The following is a 16187-nucleotide window of genomic DNA, read 5'->3' as shown; positions in this document are numbered from 1 at the left end:
ATATATTTATTTATCTTTATTAATATTCTTTACGGAACACAAATAAAATTTTTGTTCTATTCCAAGTGAACTATCGATTAAATTGAAAAAAATTGTTAGATTAGAAATAGTGGAACTCACCCTTCCAATATAAAGATTGAGACTATTAGTTATTCACATTTTATTATTCAAAATCAACTTAATATTTTTTAAAGTAACAATCTCAAAATTCACTTTCTTCAAATTAAATAATAAAAAATATTTTTGTCTTTATAACTATATAATCATTTATGTTTTAAGTTATGGAATAAAGAATGACAGAAATATGGTTGATTATCGAAAAGTTCAATTCAATTGAGTAAGTCTAAAATATAAAGTGACATCTACATATAAATGTAATAATAATTTTATTTGAAAAATGTAGGTAGATCTGAATAATTGATAAATTATGGATTTGGATTCATAATTAATATATAAGTGTATTTATAAGAGATAAAGATAGATACATATATTTTGTTTTGTTGCAACTTTTGAATTGAGATCTTATTGAAGTTAATTGGGATTTTCAATTTATTTGTTCTAATCTTATAATTGAGGCTTATTATAATTAAAGTTATACAAATCGATGTTTTGCCTAAACGATTTCAAACAAACACCGTTAACTTATTATTTACGTGACATTTATAAATAAATATAAAAAATTCATAGTAATAATTTAACTATTACCGAATTTTAGAGAATCAATAGTCAAAACGCTCAATTCGTTAAAATTCGGTAGTTAAATTAATGACATTAATACTTTATTTATTTATCTATAAATATGACGTAGATAATAAATTAACGAGGTTTGATATCACCGGGGACGGACTCATGATTCGGTAATGGGGTGGGTTAAAATAAAAAACTAGAAAATTTAGATAAATTGTTAAATAAATGTAAGTTGTATAATTTTTTGAATAATTAAATAAACAAAATAGTAAATTCTATTAAAATTTTTAAAAAAAATCTATTGAAATAACAATGTCACATTTTAACCGATTTTTCTTTCTTTCTTCCGAAAGCCCACTCCGAACCCTTACACAAAACTTCGTTTATATAAACTGAGTTTTTACAGAAAATGTCACAAATTTAAATTTATCCACAACCTCAATTTCACAATTCGATCAATTTTTTAATATGAAAAGCTATCATTATTCTAACGCTATGAATTACATCTTATCTTAAAACGTTAAAAATATATATATATATATTAAAAATAAAATTTCAATTTAATTTTAGTATTACTATTAAATGATTTTTTATTAAATATGTTATTTAAATAATGAATTAAAACCAAATTAATTTTAATTTTTATACAGAATATATATTTATAAAAAATCACTATTTATTTCTTTACTTTCTTTTCAATTAGGACTTAGTTTGTTTTATATTTACTATTTATTCAAAGTTTTATTTAAATAGAATTAATATACTTTTAAATAGAATTACCCATGTAAAAAAATAAATGACCCAAACTTATAGTCGGCATATAATAGAACAAAACTCACAGTTCGATTTCTAATGATTTTTGAGACAATGATAAATTTTAAAATGAAAGTGGATGAAATTGAAAGAAAAGTGAAAATAAGGGGTTTATTTTTATGTTGCTTAAAAATGAAAAAGATAAACCCTACCGCTCTCTTCTGCTACCAAAACCCTCGTCCAGACCCTTGCAATTTTCAGATTCAATTTCTTCTTTTGGATTTCAGGCATGGCAAGAACGGCGATCGTTGGATTGGTTCGATCACAAGCCGCTCATCATCTTCGGTCCAAAGCCTTCCAGCCAGGTTCTCTTCCTGTCTTCTTCTCCTGCTTTTCTCTAATTTGTCCATTATCATGATGAATGACCACTTTATATCAGTAGAATCATACTCAGCTGATGCAGTTCTACATATGATTTGGTATATTAGATTAAAAACAGTTCATTTTTATTTACTAGTTCATCGTTTCTCGACAATTCAATGAAGAATTAGTGCTGAAACAAAGATTCTAGAGAGACTAATGTTGGTCACTATGCATTCTGTGCCATTAAGTCATTTGTGACTCTAATTCCTTTACTGTGATCTTACTTGGTCCATCTACATCTATCCGATTCAGTTATTTCTTATTCTTATTAGCAAATTCAAGGAATCTCATTTATCATTGGAGGTGTTAATGCTTTCTTATTTGTTTCTACCATCTAATTGGGGCTTAAATACACCCATGTAAAAAAAATGGACCTTATATTCTTATATTTCCAAATAGTAATATGGAACAAGAACTGTTGACCTTGTTTCAAATAGTAAATGGAACAAGGACTATCCATTTAGAATTGATATAATCTTCATGCATCCATAATTTTTAGCATTTTCTTTTCAGCAGATGAATTAAAACATCTGTATGTGTTGATATTGATGCATTGCGAGGCTTACAATTTATTTACTGTGTTGATATATCTCTGTGGATTAAAGTATGCTTTTAGTATATCTTTTGAAGAATAAGAGATGGTGACACTAATTTATAAGGCCATATTGAGAATTTAGCGTGGAAAGATCTCCTAGATTTGAGTTTATTTTTGTCGGTTTGTCCCATTCAAAATTATGAAATGGAGGTTTTACCCTCTGATCATCTGTTTACAGTTTTTGTGGTGTTTACTCCTGCCACTCTGCTTTATTGAATACCAACTGTTTTTGGATCCTACAAAATGTTCATAGTCTGCTTTATTTGAATGTTCACTTAGGTTACCTGGAAGTATGCTGAACATAAGCCATATTTTTCCATTTTTAGGGGTGATATGAACAACAAGCTTTGATATTCATAGTGTTCTCTTTTTGCTAATATGTTTTATTGAAATTTTAAAATAAATAAAAAAGAAAAACGCAGGTTGGATTAGCAACTCTCCAATGTCCAAACTCCAAAACCATAACTGGTGTAGTGGTGTTAAAATTTCTTTGTGATTTTGTACTTACACTGCCTCTTTGTATCCAGGTGACTGTTTGAATAATCCAACAAAGCCAATAACTGTTCACAAGTAGATATTTGAGAGAATATTAGTATTTAAAATTATCAAGTTATAGACAAATAATCTTTACGGACCTAAAATAAAAAATTCAATTTCCTTTATTCTTATGGATTAAAAAATCCTGATAAAATATGAAAAAACACCTTCCCAACCACTCTTTTGTTCCAAAATAGAGCCAAGTAACATGACTTATTTCTCTTAAATAAATGAGGCATAATTTCAACTTATAGGGCTTGTTTGGGTTATTTGAATGAGTACTCTATTTGAATAACCAATTGGTTATTTCAAACTAATATTGTTTGAAGTAGGTTGTTGAAAATTCTTATGGGCTTGTTCTATCTTGGGTTATTTGAATAACCAATTGATTATTTCTAAATAATCTTGTTTGATGCAGGTTATTGAAAAATGGGTTATTTGGGTAAAACGACATTAGGGGTATATTTTATTTTAAAATAAACGGTGTTTTAGTTTTGTATGATTTGAATGATACGATATTGGGTTATTTGAGATAATCTCAGCATTTCTGATTTGAGGTAAACAACAAAACAAGCTCAGTATGTGTCCTACTCCAATGCTGTAACAATATATTTTCTGCTTTAATTTAGGTTACAGCTCCTGTCATCTTCAAAGGTTTCAACACTTCACAAGTGCTAAAACCAATTTCAGCTCCCCCTCGTTTCTGGTCCCTTCCCATAAACAATGGGCATCATACTCCTTCACAGCAAAAGACGACAACAAAATAAGCATCGGACCTAACAGAAGAGAAGCAGCAGTAGACACTAACGAAAAGAAGGATGGTACAGTCGTGTACGATGGCCCAATCTCAAGCACGATCAAGAAAGTGAAACTCCTATCACTCTCCACCTGCTGCCTGTCAGTCTCTCTTGGCCCCGTGATAACCTTTATGACTTCGCCAGACATGAACGTTATACTGAAAGGGGCGGTTGCTTCTACAGTTATTTTCTTAAGTGCTTCAACAACAGGAGTCCTTCACTGGTTTGTTAGTCCTTATATTCATAAACTGAGATGGCAACCGGGCTCTGACAGTTTTGAAGTTGAGATGATGTCTTGGTTAGCTACTTTTATACCGAGCACGATTAAGTTTGCTGATATCAGGTTGCCAGAAACAAACAGGCCTTTCGTGACGTTTAAAGCGAATGGGAAGTTTTATTTTGTCGATGCTGATCATTGTCATAATAAGGCTTTGTTGGCTAGATTAACACCACAGAAGGCTCCTACTCAAGAGTCTGCTTTCAAGAACCTGTAGTTTTCGAAGATTTTGTGGGTAAGCGGTTTGGATCTATCTTAATAAAAGAGGGAAGAGTTGTCTCTGCCTTGTTTTGGGTGAAATTTTACGCTGAATGATTTCATACTGCCATATTTCATATCTATAACCAGTTTCAATTTTATGTACTCTTTAACAATTTTTTCCTTTTACTCTTGTATTAACAAAGTGTTATCCTTTTCTCTAAAAAAATAATATAATATGTTGTTTGATTAACAATTTCTCCCTGTAGAAGTTAAAAAGTCATTTCTTCTTGCCACAATGACTTTCCTAGCAAGTTAAAAAGTCATTTCTTCTTGCTACAATGACTTTTCTAGCATCTATTTCGCATACTCTTAATTTGGTTGGCGGTTTGTAACTTATATTCTACGACTTAAAAAAAGATGAAAATAATCGTATTAAGAGTTATTTTTAATAAAGAGGTATTGAATTTGATTTTTCAAATAGAGACCTTTTTACAATGTCTTCTCTTATGATTTATATAAAATTTTCACTATTTTGGAATAATTTAAACTAAGATTTATTTTATATAATTTTATTAGTTCATTTGGTTTACTCTATTTTAATACTCATTTTTTTTAGTTTGTATTTGAAGTGATTCTAACTAATTGAAATGATTTTAGTCTTTTCCATTGGAAATTTTATTTTTATAAATTGTTCATATTTGATTTTAAATCATTAATTATTTATTTTAATTTTGTAGATGTTATTTTATATTATTTATTAATTATATAATTAGTAATTAAATTTAAGGATAATTAGTTAGGTATAAAAAAATATAATTGTCATATTATATTAGTATAGTGTTATGAGAAAAAAAACATTTTGGGCTATCTTTTCAATATAGCGCATTTGACCAATCTCTTCTAGAAAATGGTCATGGTCATGATCCATCCTCACAAATAAAGTGAACAAGGAAAATATCAAAGAATACGTGAAGCCAAAGGTAGTTCATTAAATCAAACAACTCTAGGGTTTAATATTTCCAAATTAACATGAACATTAAAATTAAAGTGTTCTAGAATCAGATTTCTAAATAAGTTTTTGATCATTAACTTCATGGAAATGCGCAGTGAAAATCAAGTATATGGGTGTAGGACTAAGATGTAGTGAATAATGCTTAGTCTCTTATCGATTTTTGTAAGATTTGAATCAATACAATAGATATAACAAACTTGAATAGTTGAATCATTATATTTGTTATCTTTTGTTGAACTATATAAATACTATTATTAAAACATCTTTTAAAATTCATTAGAGGAAGTTAGTTAGTGGTACATAAGTTCTTAATTTTTTTTAAACATTTGTGCTCGAAATTATTCTGATTTATGTTTTTTTGCCTTATTAAATTTTATGAATTTTAATTTTCAGATTTTTTATATCATACTTTCTTCTATTTTTTAACGTTGTTTGATATTAATAATAAATAAGTGGAAATCATTGACAGTTCAATCAATTATATTGTTAGGTTTAAAATTTTTGTTTACTTAACTCAATAATTAATTTATCATAAAAAATATTAGAGACATTTTATTTATAAAAAACATTAATTAAATATTTATACATTTTTTATTAAAAAAAATTCCCAAATAACAATTTTTTATAATCTACAAATGAGGTCATTTGGGAATGAGTCAAATAACTCCATATCATCAAACAAGGCTTCTTGATTGGAAATAAATTCAAGACTCATTTTCATAAATTATTTTTATATTAATTAAATATATTATATATATCAACTCCTTCAGTTTGATGAGACAAATGTTGAACTGCCCGTTGCCCGGTCCTGTCTCTCTCTCTCTCTCTATATATATATATATATAACATATGCTTTCTAGAAGGTCGAAAATCCATGTTAGGTCTCAAACTTTACAACATATTCAATTTTACTCTTAAGTTCTGATAATTCAGTATCTTAAATCTAATTTAATGATGAATTTGAATATCTCTACAAGTTTGAGGGTCTTTAATGATATTTTTAAGAGACCCCACATGTTTTCTAGAAACCCGCCATCTAGAAGCCGTCGCTAAATCCAATTTCTGCTTTCCACGTGGCAGTCATCTTTTTGCCTCTTTATGGTTTTTTAAATTAGAAACATTTTATTTAAATACAATTTATATTATATAAATTAAGTTTTAACGTCTTTAATCACTATTTAATATTCATACATTAATAAGAGTTTTGACAATATTATTTAGAACATTGAAATTTTAAGTTTAATTTTCATTACAAATTATTATGATATTGGCAATCAATTTTGGGGGTAATATTTTATATAAATCTAAATTCAAAACTATTACCCTAGTTATCATTTTTAAGACTTTAACTTCAATAGATTAGATTTGATGTAAAATAATTTTAATAATTAATTAAATAAAATTAACTATGAAAATATTTAATAACTCATTAGATAGTTTAATTGACAAAAATTGTGTCTAAAAAAACTAAATTACATAATTTTGTTCACACTAAAAATATTTTAAATTAAAGTAAAAATAATTAGTATGATTTGTGAAAATAAAAAATATTAAGATTTGTGTAATATATAAGTTATCTTTTTAGTATCCATATTCTATCAAATGGTAAAAACATATATTTGAAAAAAGATATTAAAATAGTGTTTAGCACAATCTACAAATCCAATTTTTTTTTAAAAAAAAAACAAACAAACTATTTTTCTTGTTAAAAAGTTGCTATCTATTTTAAATCAAATACTCACTTGTTTTTAGTTTAAGAATTTATTACAATCTCTACTAAAAATATGTTTTTTTTTAATAATTATTAAAAGTGATTATAAAAACAAAATATTGCATACTATCAAAACATTATCCTTGTAAATGATATTTTTAAATAATTTTGTATTGATTGAGTTTTACTCAGAATTTAAAGAATATATTACAAACAAAAAAAAAAGAATAAAAAATGTTTATTATTAAATATATGAAATAAAGGCCGGCGGCTATGTATAAATATTGTCCATCATCTTCTTCAAAGCTTCATATTCATATTCCACTCCAATCCACATTTCCTCGATCTCTTTCTCTATCATAATAAATCTAACAATGGAAAAAGAAGAAGACTACAATCAGAAAGTACAGCAGCAAGATGAAGATGATGAAGAAGAGGAAACGCTTTCATTTTGCGATCTTCCAATTTACAGTAACAACACCGACGATTATTCTGTTTCCGTTTCATCATCGTCGTTAGACGATGATGAGATGAACATGTTTGAGTTTCTCAATCGAGATATGAGTATTGGATCTAGCGAGAAAAGCATTATTTTCTGTGGAAAGATCATTACCTATAAGGAATCCGAACAATTCAACGAAACAGATGCCAGAGAAGAATCGAAACCTAGCAAAGGAAGACGATATTGGAGCCTATTTAGAGAAAAATCATCAAAAGATAGAACTAGTACTTCAGTCTGGAAATTACCGTCGTCGGTTGTAGTATCTTCGAGGAGTACGCGATCGAGATCTAGATCTAGATGGAATTTGATTATGTTTGGATTGTTGAAGTTTCCGTCGTGGTCGTCGGGTGTGGAAATGGAGCTGAGTGATATAAGGAACCGTCAGAAACGTCGGAATCCGGCGAAGGCGGTGGCTGACGGTGAAGAGAAAAGGAATTCAAGCGTTAATGGATTGTGGAGTTTGATTCGAACTTTGAGTTGTAGCAGTGGCCTGGCCGTTTCCGCTGTAGTTCCGGGCACCGGTTTTCTCTATTAACTTATTTCGTATGAGTTTTTGGCTAATATATATTTTTTTTTGAATGGTCTTAAAAATGAAAGAAAATAATTTAAGCGCGACACCAGAACATAAAAAAATAAAAAACAAAAAAATTATAAATAAAATAAAAACACGTTAACAAAAAAAAAAAAAAGTATTAAACTTAGATCCTTAAGAGACGATTAACTCTCTGTCGACTCCACAGACTTTTAAAAATTTTCATAATAATAACATTATGAATAATACATATCGGACGACTAAAATAATTTAAAATTCGACAATTTCTCTAAAAAAATACAATACACAACAAAAATAAAATCAAAATGATTACCTAAAAGTTTTGATAGGACAACTAAGTTGGTGCAGGGTGGATCATCAAATCTGGAACAAAAGATTTGAAATAACAAAGTTGGAACGAAAATAAAATCACAAATCTGACGCAACTTGTCACTTGTACATTAGAGAAATATATATAAAAAAGAGGAATAATAAACTCAACGAAAAATTCAATGAAAGCAGCCGGCCAGGTTGTCCCCACGTTCCGAAAGCGCTCATTTCGGGTCCCGAAATCGCTAATTTCGGATTTCGAAACCACTCATTTCAGGTCCTGAAACGGTCATTTCTGGAAGATTTTTTTTTTAGATCCCGAAATGACCGTTTCGAGACATTATGAAGCCGTTTCGAGACCTGAAATAAGCGTTTCGGGACATTTTGAAACATTTCTCTCTCCTATCCACATGTTATGCCACGTTGATTCGTGGACTTACTTTCTTTGAATCTTTCGTTGAGTTTATCATTTTTCTATAAAAAGAAATCATACTAAAAATAATAATAATAAGTTAAAAAAATATGACGAGGTTCGAGATAAAAATATCCCGAACATTACCATTTTTTAAATTTATTATTATTTTCAGACATGATTTTTTTTTCTATTTCATTCATATGTGAGATTTGTGACAATACTTTTGTTATATTTTCGTTGTCTAAAATAGAAGGAAAGAAGGATGATAAATTCATTTTTCGTCCCGATCCACTCTATTATCATTCATAGGGGTGTAAACAAGTCGATTCGAGCCGAATAACATACTACTCGAACTCGATTCGAATTGCATGATAAATACTCGAACTCGACCGAGTACCAAAATTTATCATTGAGCATGACTCGATTACAATTCGAGCTACTCGAGCTCGAACTCGAAAATTAAATTTTATTAATTAAAATTAAATTTTACCCCTAAATAATATCTCAAATATAATATAATATATATAATATAATCACAATATTATATATAAGAAATATAAATATTCATCACATAATTTAAATATATATATATATATATACTCGTGAGTTACTCAAACAACAAATATAAAGTTCGAGCTCGATTTATAATTGAGATACTCGAATTCGATTCGAACTTAGTCAAACTGAGTTCGAACCGAATCGAGCTTTGACCGAACTACTCACTTTACACCCCTAGTCCTACTCATCCCTAGTCTATACTATAGTGCTTAAAAGATCTCATTGAGTGTAAGAAGATCGGATTTATTTTAAGAATACGGACTCCACAATTTTGCCATATTTAAATAAGGGTGTTCTTCATAAAAATAAAAATTAAGACATAAGATACTTTTGTTAGTCCTGTTTTTTTTTTTTAAAAAATTTAAATAGTTAAAATGCTCTTATAATAATAAACATTATTTTTAATTTCAAATATTTCTAAATGAAAATTAAATATATGACACCCTCGGTTACCACTAATCTTTTAGCCTATGAGGTCGATTTTTTTTAGAACGTATACTCTGGTGGATTAAATGCATGACTATTGTTCATAAATGATGTTTGAGTTATTTATTAATTATCAAAAAAAATATTGACATTTAAATTTTTTAGTATTTTTTTATATTTTTTTTATATTTTTTTTATGTTTATATTCTTATTTTATAAACTTTATTTTTTTTTCAAATAATTTTAAGTGAAAATTAAATACATGATTTTCTATTCTTCATATTTCAGCTATTTATTAATTCTAAAAGAATAATCAATTCGAAAGAGGGTTTATAGTATTTTTCAATTTTTTTATATTATTTTTTGTTTTGAGTTTATCTTTTAACTTTTAAATAAAAGTTGTAATCAAAAAGTAATATTAGAAAAAGGGGGGTTAATATGTAAATTAAGTAGAGATAAACTAATTTCAGGTGAACGTGAAACTTGTCAGATTGTCAGTCTCATCTCATTTGAAACCCATTTGTATTTGCATGTGGAGAAAATAAAATACTCATTTTCTGCTTTCTCGCTTCATTTGCTGTTAACTGACGCCATTTTTCTTTGCCGAGATCTGTGTTTAGAGCGAGATTTCTTCCGATTTTTGACGCTCTTTTCAACTTGGTGAGTAAGCTATCCGTGATTTGAATTCATATAACTCAACTTCTGTAGTTAATCATCACTATTCTTTGAAATACGCATAATCTTGTGAAAACATTTCAGTAATCGAGCTATCCATGGATTAATCTATAACTATCTATGTTCAGGTATATGTTAAGTTGCTGGATTCCATTTCGGTGTATAGAGAGAGAGATTTCCTCCGAATTTTGACGCTCTTTTCAACTGGTGAGTAACTATCCTGATTTGAATTCCTATAACTCAACTTCTGTACTTTATCATCACTATTCTCTGAAATACGCATAATCTTATGAAAACATTTCAATAATCGAGCTATCCATGGATTAATCTATAATTATCTATGTTCAGGTCTATGACAAGTTGCTGGATTCCATTACGTTGATAGAGTGAGACTTCCTCCGAATTTTGACGCTCTTTTCAACTGGTGAGTAACTATTGGTGATTTGAATTCCTATAACTCAACTTCTGTACTTTATCATCACTCTTCTGTGAAATACGCATAATCTTGTGAAAACATTCTATAATTATCTATCTTCAGGTATATGATAAGTTGCTGGATTCCATTTCGGTGTATAGAGAGAGATTTCCTCCGAATTTTGACGCTCTTTTCAACTTGGTGAGTCACTATCGGTGATTTGAATTCCTATAACTCAACTTCTGCACTTTATCATCACTATTCTCTGAAATACGCATAATCTTGTGAAAACATTTCAATATTCGAGCTATCCATGGATTAATCTATAACTATCTATGTTCAGGTATATGATAGGTTGCTGGATTCCATTTCGGCGCTGTATCAAACTCTTGTAGAATTATCTGCTCAGCATATTTAGTTCTTCATTGTCTTAAATTGTTGATTGTTTGTTATGAATGGAAGAAGTTCGACTGAACAAGACGAATTAATCACAGTCAGGAGATAGAGTTGTCTTATAATAATGGTTAATGCAAATGATCCTTTAGATTCCTTATTTGGTTCTTCCCTTCATGGTTTTAAGGATGCGATGTGCTCGCTTGAATCTGGTGTAAAACATTTGCAGAACGATATTGGGCAGTTTTGGTCTGATTCTAAGTATGGATCTATTAAAAGCAATAGTAAGATTGACAACGAGTGGTCATTTCTAGGGTTGCACAAGCGTCAATTATTTTGCAATGGTGATTCAGGGGGCAAAGAGTCAAAAGGTGAGGTTAGGGATGACATTAAGACATGCTCAAATTGCGGGCAATCTTCTTTTAAGCAGTCATTTTCACTCAATGTATTGTTTAAAACTTTTCCAAATGATTCTTGTTCTTTATGTTCATATGGGCATCAGCGGAAACAAAGTATTTCATTTGAAACAAAGGAGTGTTTGCATTTATACAAGACAACACATCAACTAGAGAATGTGAAAACTGAAGAGAAGAAAAAGTTTTCAATTCAGATTTTCACGGGCCTTGTTTGTGAGCAGTTGATGCAGAACCTTCAAAAGTTTGAATTGGGTATTCAAGAATTTTGTAACAATGGAAAAAGGACTAAAGTAAACAGGTCCTTAAGAAATTCGATGTTTGCAAGAGTAATGGGAGACAGTGAAGGAAGTGGTAGAGGTGCTTCACAGGAAGTGAAGAATGAATTGGTCAGTACTTCCTTTCGATTATTAGTTATTGAGATACACACTTTTTAACTTACTTTTGTTTTTTTGTAAAAGAACTGATTAAAGCTGGTACCTCAGATAGGGCAATCTGTCAAGGATCCAGACAAGAAGATGCTATTGTTAGTCCATGATTTTTTCAGATATACAGAATCTGAAGGTGTGTCAGCTATGTAACCATTTTAAAATTTATTTTCATTTGAAGATTATGATATATGCAAAGAGGTTACTTTTTTTTTTTTTTTTTATCAAAGTCCGAAAATATGTCATTATTCCCTTTTTGATTATTGTATTATATATGTGCAGAATGTTCTTTTGTTGCAATTACATTTAAAATAATATTTTTGTGCCAAAACCCGTGTTATACTTATTCCCAATGATTTTTCATGAGAAGTGTAAAATAAGATGAGTTTTATAGTTACGTCTGGAATGATCATGATATAAATCTATATAAATAGCATCATTATAATGAAGTAGATAGACATGGTATATCAGTGCAAGAAAGATTTTCTGAACAGTTTTTTTTAGTATTTGCATTTGTATCAGTTTATGGCGATTTCTTATAAGAATTCCTTTCACTATTTGCAATGTAAATTCAAACAGGAAGGAAGTTTTTTGAGGAACTAGATAGAGATGGTGATGGACGAGTAACGTTAAAAGATCTTGAAGTTGCTATGAGGAAGAGAAAACTACCTCTTTCATACGCACATGAGTTGATGACACGAACTAGAAGTAACCTGTTTTCAAAATCTTTTGGTTGGAAACAGTTTTTACCCATTATGGAACATAAGGAGTCAACCATTCTTCGTGTTTACATCTCTTTTTTATCAAGCAAGTCTGCACCAATACAAAAAAGTGAAATGTTGACATCACTTGAAGATGCTGGCTTTCCTGCCAATGAAGATATTACTATTGCTTTGCAAAGGCTTATGAATGCGGGTGCTGAAGAACATGTTTCATATGGACATTTCAGAAATTATATGCTTCTTCTTCCATCTTATACAGGTGAAAAACATTGTAGGTAAGATATTATTTACTCTTTATAACTGTTTCCAGTCAAAATTTAAACTTGAGCTTGATATATGTTTGCAAATACAGGTTATCTCCATAGGTTGCATATTATTAGAAGTAATGGTTGTAAGAAGTTATCGTGAAAGAAAAAGAAACCCAAAATTTTGTATCATACATTTGCTTAGATAGACAATGGTAAAGAAATCCTCACCCATATGTAACTCAAGGAAATCAGAATATGAAAAAGATCAAATAGTTGAGAATCAGAGACAATAGGAATCAAGGATTGTATATTTCTTTTTCATTTCGTTATCTGAAATCAAGGATTATATGTGTGTAAATTGTAAATTGTTGAATATAAAAAATTTTTAAGTGATTCTTCTGAATTCTCTTTTTGTTACAAATAATTTAGCTATCAAACTCCAGAAAATGATTAAAAATAAGGATTCTGATTAGATGAAACAAATTTCCTTTGAAAGTGACACTTATTTGTAGAACTTGTAGCAGTTACGGAAATTATTCAGTTTCAGTTTGTTTACCACTAGTTAATTTTGTAACACTTTTGGCTTGTTTCTTTAGGGAAGACAAGCTGTCATCAAGTTCTCTTCGCCTTCCAGCTACCAGCCTTTTGAAATCTGCTTTTGCAGGAGGGATTTCCTGTGCATTTTCTTGTGCTTTAATGCATCCTATTGATACAATAAAGGCAAGATCTCCTTCTTAACACCTAAAAAAATGTCTTTGTCCACTTTCTTCTTATTCTTTTCGTAGTTCAGTACATTTTTTACATATTGAAATCGATAAGTTTATTCACAAGTATTTCTGGTCTTTTGGTATAACCATTTAATATTCAAAATCATAATGGCTCCTATTAATTTGTACTCGAGACTTAAAAGACCTGTTAAGGGTGTAAACAGTTTTGTTAAATTGGAGCTTGTTCGATCTTTTTTTTTTCTTCATCAAAACCATTTTTTTAAAATATCATTTGATGTAAGGTGGTTTATTTGGGTAAATTGAGTAAAATATCCTTAGTAGTTAATATTTTAAAATGTTATACAGAATAAAGTAACCATGTGTAGAAGAATTGGCATTGGAATTGGAGGGTCAATTCCAATTGTGTTGTTTGTTTAAGCACTTAAAAGGTAGAAATGAATTTAGAATGTGAACTCTAATCGAATTAAGATAAGTATATATTTTTTCCTTTATTTTGATTTCCACCTAAATTAGCCAAGATTTTCAATTCTTAATCGCACATTTAAACCCACCACTGATGTTCCTCAATCCCCACATTTTCCCTCAACTCTTAATCACACATTTAATTAAGGATGTGTTTGTCATATTTGAAAATTAGTTTTATGAAATCAACCCGTTTCAAAAACAATAAGAAAAGTCTCTAAAAAAAATACAATTCTGTGATTTTTTGTCACATGTATATATTTGTTAGTATATTGTTTTTGAATTTATGAACATAGCATTACCCCTTAGTTCGGGATGAAACTCGAACCCACGACCCTAGGAATATGAGTTTATGTGCTCTACTACTGAGCTATGAGTAGTATAAATATAAGACAGTGTAATCATATGGAATATTGAATAAGGATGAATAAGAAGATAGTAATTCAGTCTGTCTCTGAAGCGTCTCACCCTGTTCTATCGGAAAGTCTCTCGATTCCCATCCCCTTTTTTCACAATTATTGTATCGCGTTCTTAATCTCTCAAACATAACAATTGGTCCAAAACTTTTTTTTTTTACCAATATATGCTAATTTCGCAGACTCAAGTACAAGCATCAACAACACTTAGCTTTCCCGAGGTTATATCAATGCTTCCCCAAATTGGATTCAGAGGTTTATATAAAGGTTCCATCCCAGCAATAGTTGGACAGTTCTCAAGGTTTTTATTTGATTTTCTTTAGTTTAATCCATCATTATTCTTCTGTTTGTTGTTGTTCCTGCTTCAAACACTAAATGTTAATTCTATATATTCCAGTCATGGCTTGCGAACTGGAATTTTTGAAGCAACAAAGATTGTTTTAGGAAATGTTTCTCCGTCCCTCACAGAAATGCAGGTACATGCAAATTATGAAGGTCGTCTTCTAAAACTTCCAATTTGTAATTGTGAATCCTGTTGAGAGGACTTTCTTTCTTGATCATAAGGATGTTTTATGACAGTGACCGATATGTTAATAATCTAAATCGATTCTTTCTTAATCATGATCCAAATTATTATGTTTACTATGATCCAAAATTATTATTGTTGAAGTAAAATTAATTCACATTTCTTTGTGCTAACCAGGTGCAATCTGTAGCATCCTTTTGCGGAACTTTTATTGGTACTGCAATGCGAATACCTTGTGAAGTATTAAAGCAAAGGCTACAAGTAGGTCATTTCAACAATGTTTGGGAAGGAATAGTGGGAATTTGGAGTCAGGAAGGACTTAATGGTTTTTTCCGAGGAACAGGAGCCACTCTCGTCAGGGAGTTACCCTTCTATGTCGCGGGAATGGGGCTTTATGCTCAATCCAAAAAGGTACCCACTTATTTTTACAAGATTGAAAAACTTCGACATTCATTACTTAATTTTGAGTAATACAATGAATAATGAATGTATGTTTGATGTTATAGGCAACTCAACATATTCTTGGACGGGAATTGGAGGCATGGGAGAGCATGGCGGTTGGGGCGATATCAGGTGGGTTGACAGCAATCATGACAACACCTATTGATGTGATGAAAACGAGGATGATGACAGCGCCAGCTGGACAACCCATTTCGGCAACAATTGTGTTTATTTCCATCCTCCAACAAGAAGGAATCCTCGGATTCTACAAAGGAGCCATTCCGAGGTTCTTTTGGGTCGCTCCTTTGGGCGCTCTCAACTTTGCTGGCTATGAAATTGTAAACACAGCCATCCAATCAAAACCAAGACTGAAAGCTAATTAACTCTATTTGTTTCATTTTTACTAATTTGAAATATAAAATAAATGGGTTATTTCATAAGTTATTTAGTCAATTTATCACACTTTTACCTAACTACATTTTTTTTTGTTGGGTCTCGCTTGTTTTTTTGTCAGATTGAGAGGTCACAAGTTTTTTCGCGAATAAACATAAAAATAGGTCTAAG

General features: G+C 29.9%; 3 protein-coding genes across 3 annotated transcripts; all 3 read left to right on the top strand.

Moving 5' to 3' along the window:
- The first annotated feature begins 1652 nt into the window (after nucleotides 1–1652).
- LOC124938295 lies at nucleotides 1653–4454 on the top strand. Its single transcript, XM_047478715.1, has 2 exons — nucleotides 1653–1805; nucleotides 3625–4454. Exons 1-2 carry the CDS (start codon nucleotides 1730–1732, stop codon nucleotides 4284–4286), a joined length of 738 nt encoding a protein of 245 aa, XP_047334671.1. The 5' UTR covers nucleotides 1653–1729; the 3' UTR covers nucleotides 4287–4454.
- A 2869-nt stretch (nucleotides 4455–7323) lies between these two features.
- LOC124940696 lies at nucleotides 7324–8058 on the top strand. The gene has a single exon (XM_047481227.1). The coding sequence runs from the start codon at nucleotides 7368–7370 to the stop codon at nucleotides 8028–8030; it is 663 nt and encodes a 220-aa protein (XP_047337183.1). The 5' UTR covers nucleotides 7324–7367; the 3' UTR covers nucleotides 8031–8058.
- A 2930-nt stretch (nucleotides 8059–10988) lies between these two features.
- Nucleotides 10989–16083, top strand: LOC124938424 (calcium-dependent mitochondrial ATP-magnesium/phosphate carrier protein 1-like). Its single transcript, XM_047478859.1, has 8 exons — nucleotides 10989–12041; nucleotides 12138–12216; nucleotides 12660–13077; nucleotides 13647–13770; nucleotides 14839–14957; nucleotides 15054–15132; nucleotides 15360–15593; nucleotides 15689–16083. The coding sequence occupies exons 1-8, from the start codon at nucleotides 11367–11369 to the stop codon at nucleotides 16004–16006; spliced, it is 2046 nt and encodes a 681-aa protein (XP_047334815.1). The 5' UTR covers nucleotides 10989–11366; the 3' UTR covers nucleotides 16007–16083.
- The last annotated feature ends 104 nt before the right edge of the window (nucleotides 16084–16187 follow it).

The sequence above is a fragment of the Impatiens glandulifera genome, chromosome 5, assembly GCF_907164915.1.
Source record: "Impatiens glandulifera chromosome 5, dImpGla2.1, whole genome shotgun sequence".
Lineage (NCBI taxonomy): Eukaryota > Viridiplantae > Streptophyta > Magnoliopsida > Ericales > Balsaminaceae > Impatiens > Impatiens glandulifera.
This window is presented reverse-complemented; position numbering and strand designations above follow the sequence as displayed.

Excerpts from the sequence above, each read along its gene's own strand:
- LOC124938424 (XM_047478859.1), top strand. The coding sequence starts at position 11,367 with ATGGTTAATGCAAATGATCCTTTAGATTCCTTATTTGGTTCTTCCCTT. Across the intron at positions 12,042-12,137 it reads AGGAAGTGAAGAATGAATTG|ATAGGGCAATCTGTCAAGGA; the intron begins GTCAGTACTTCC and ends CTGGTACCTCAG. Across the intron at positions 14,958-15,053 it reads ATAGTTGGACAGTTCTCAAG|TCATGGCTTGCGAACTGGAA; the intron begins GTTTTTATTTGA and ends TATATATTCCAG.
- LOC124938295 (XM_047478715.1), top strand. The coding sequence starts at position 1,730 with ATGGCAAGAACGGCGATCGTTGGATTGGTTCGATCACAAGCCGCTCAT. Across the intron at positions 1,806-3,624 it reads GTCCAAAGCCTTCCAGCCAG|GTTACAGCTCCTGTCATCTT; the intron begins GTTCTCTTCCTG and ends GCTTTAATTTAG.
- LOC124940696 (XM_047481227.1), top strand. The coding sequence starts at position 7,368 with ATGGAAAAAGAAGAAGACTACAATCAGAAAGTACAGCAGCAAGATGAA.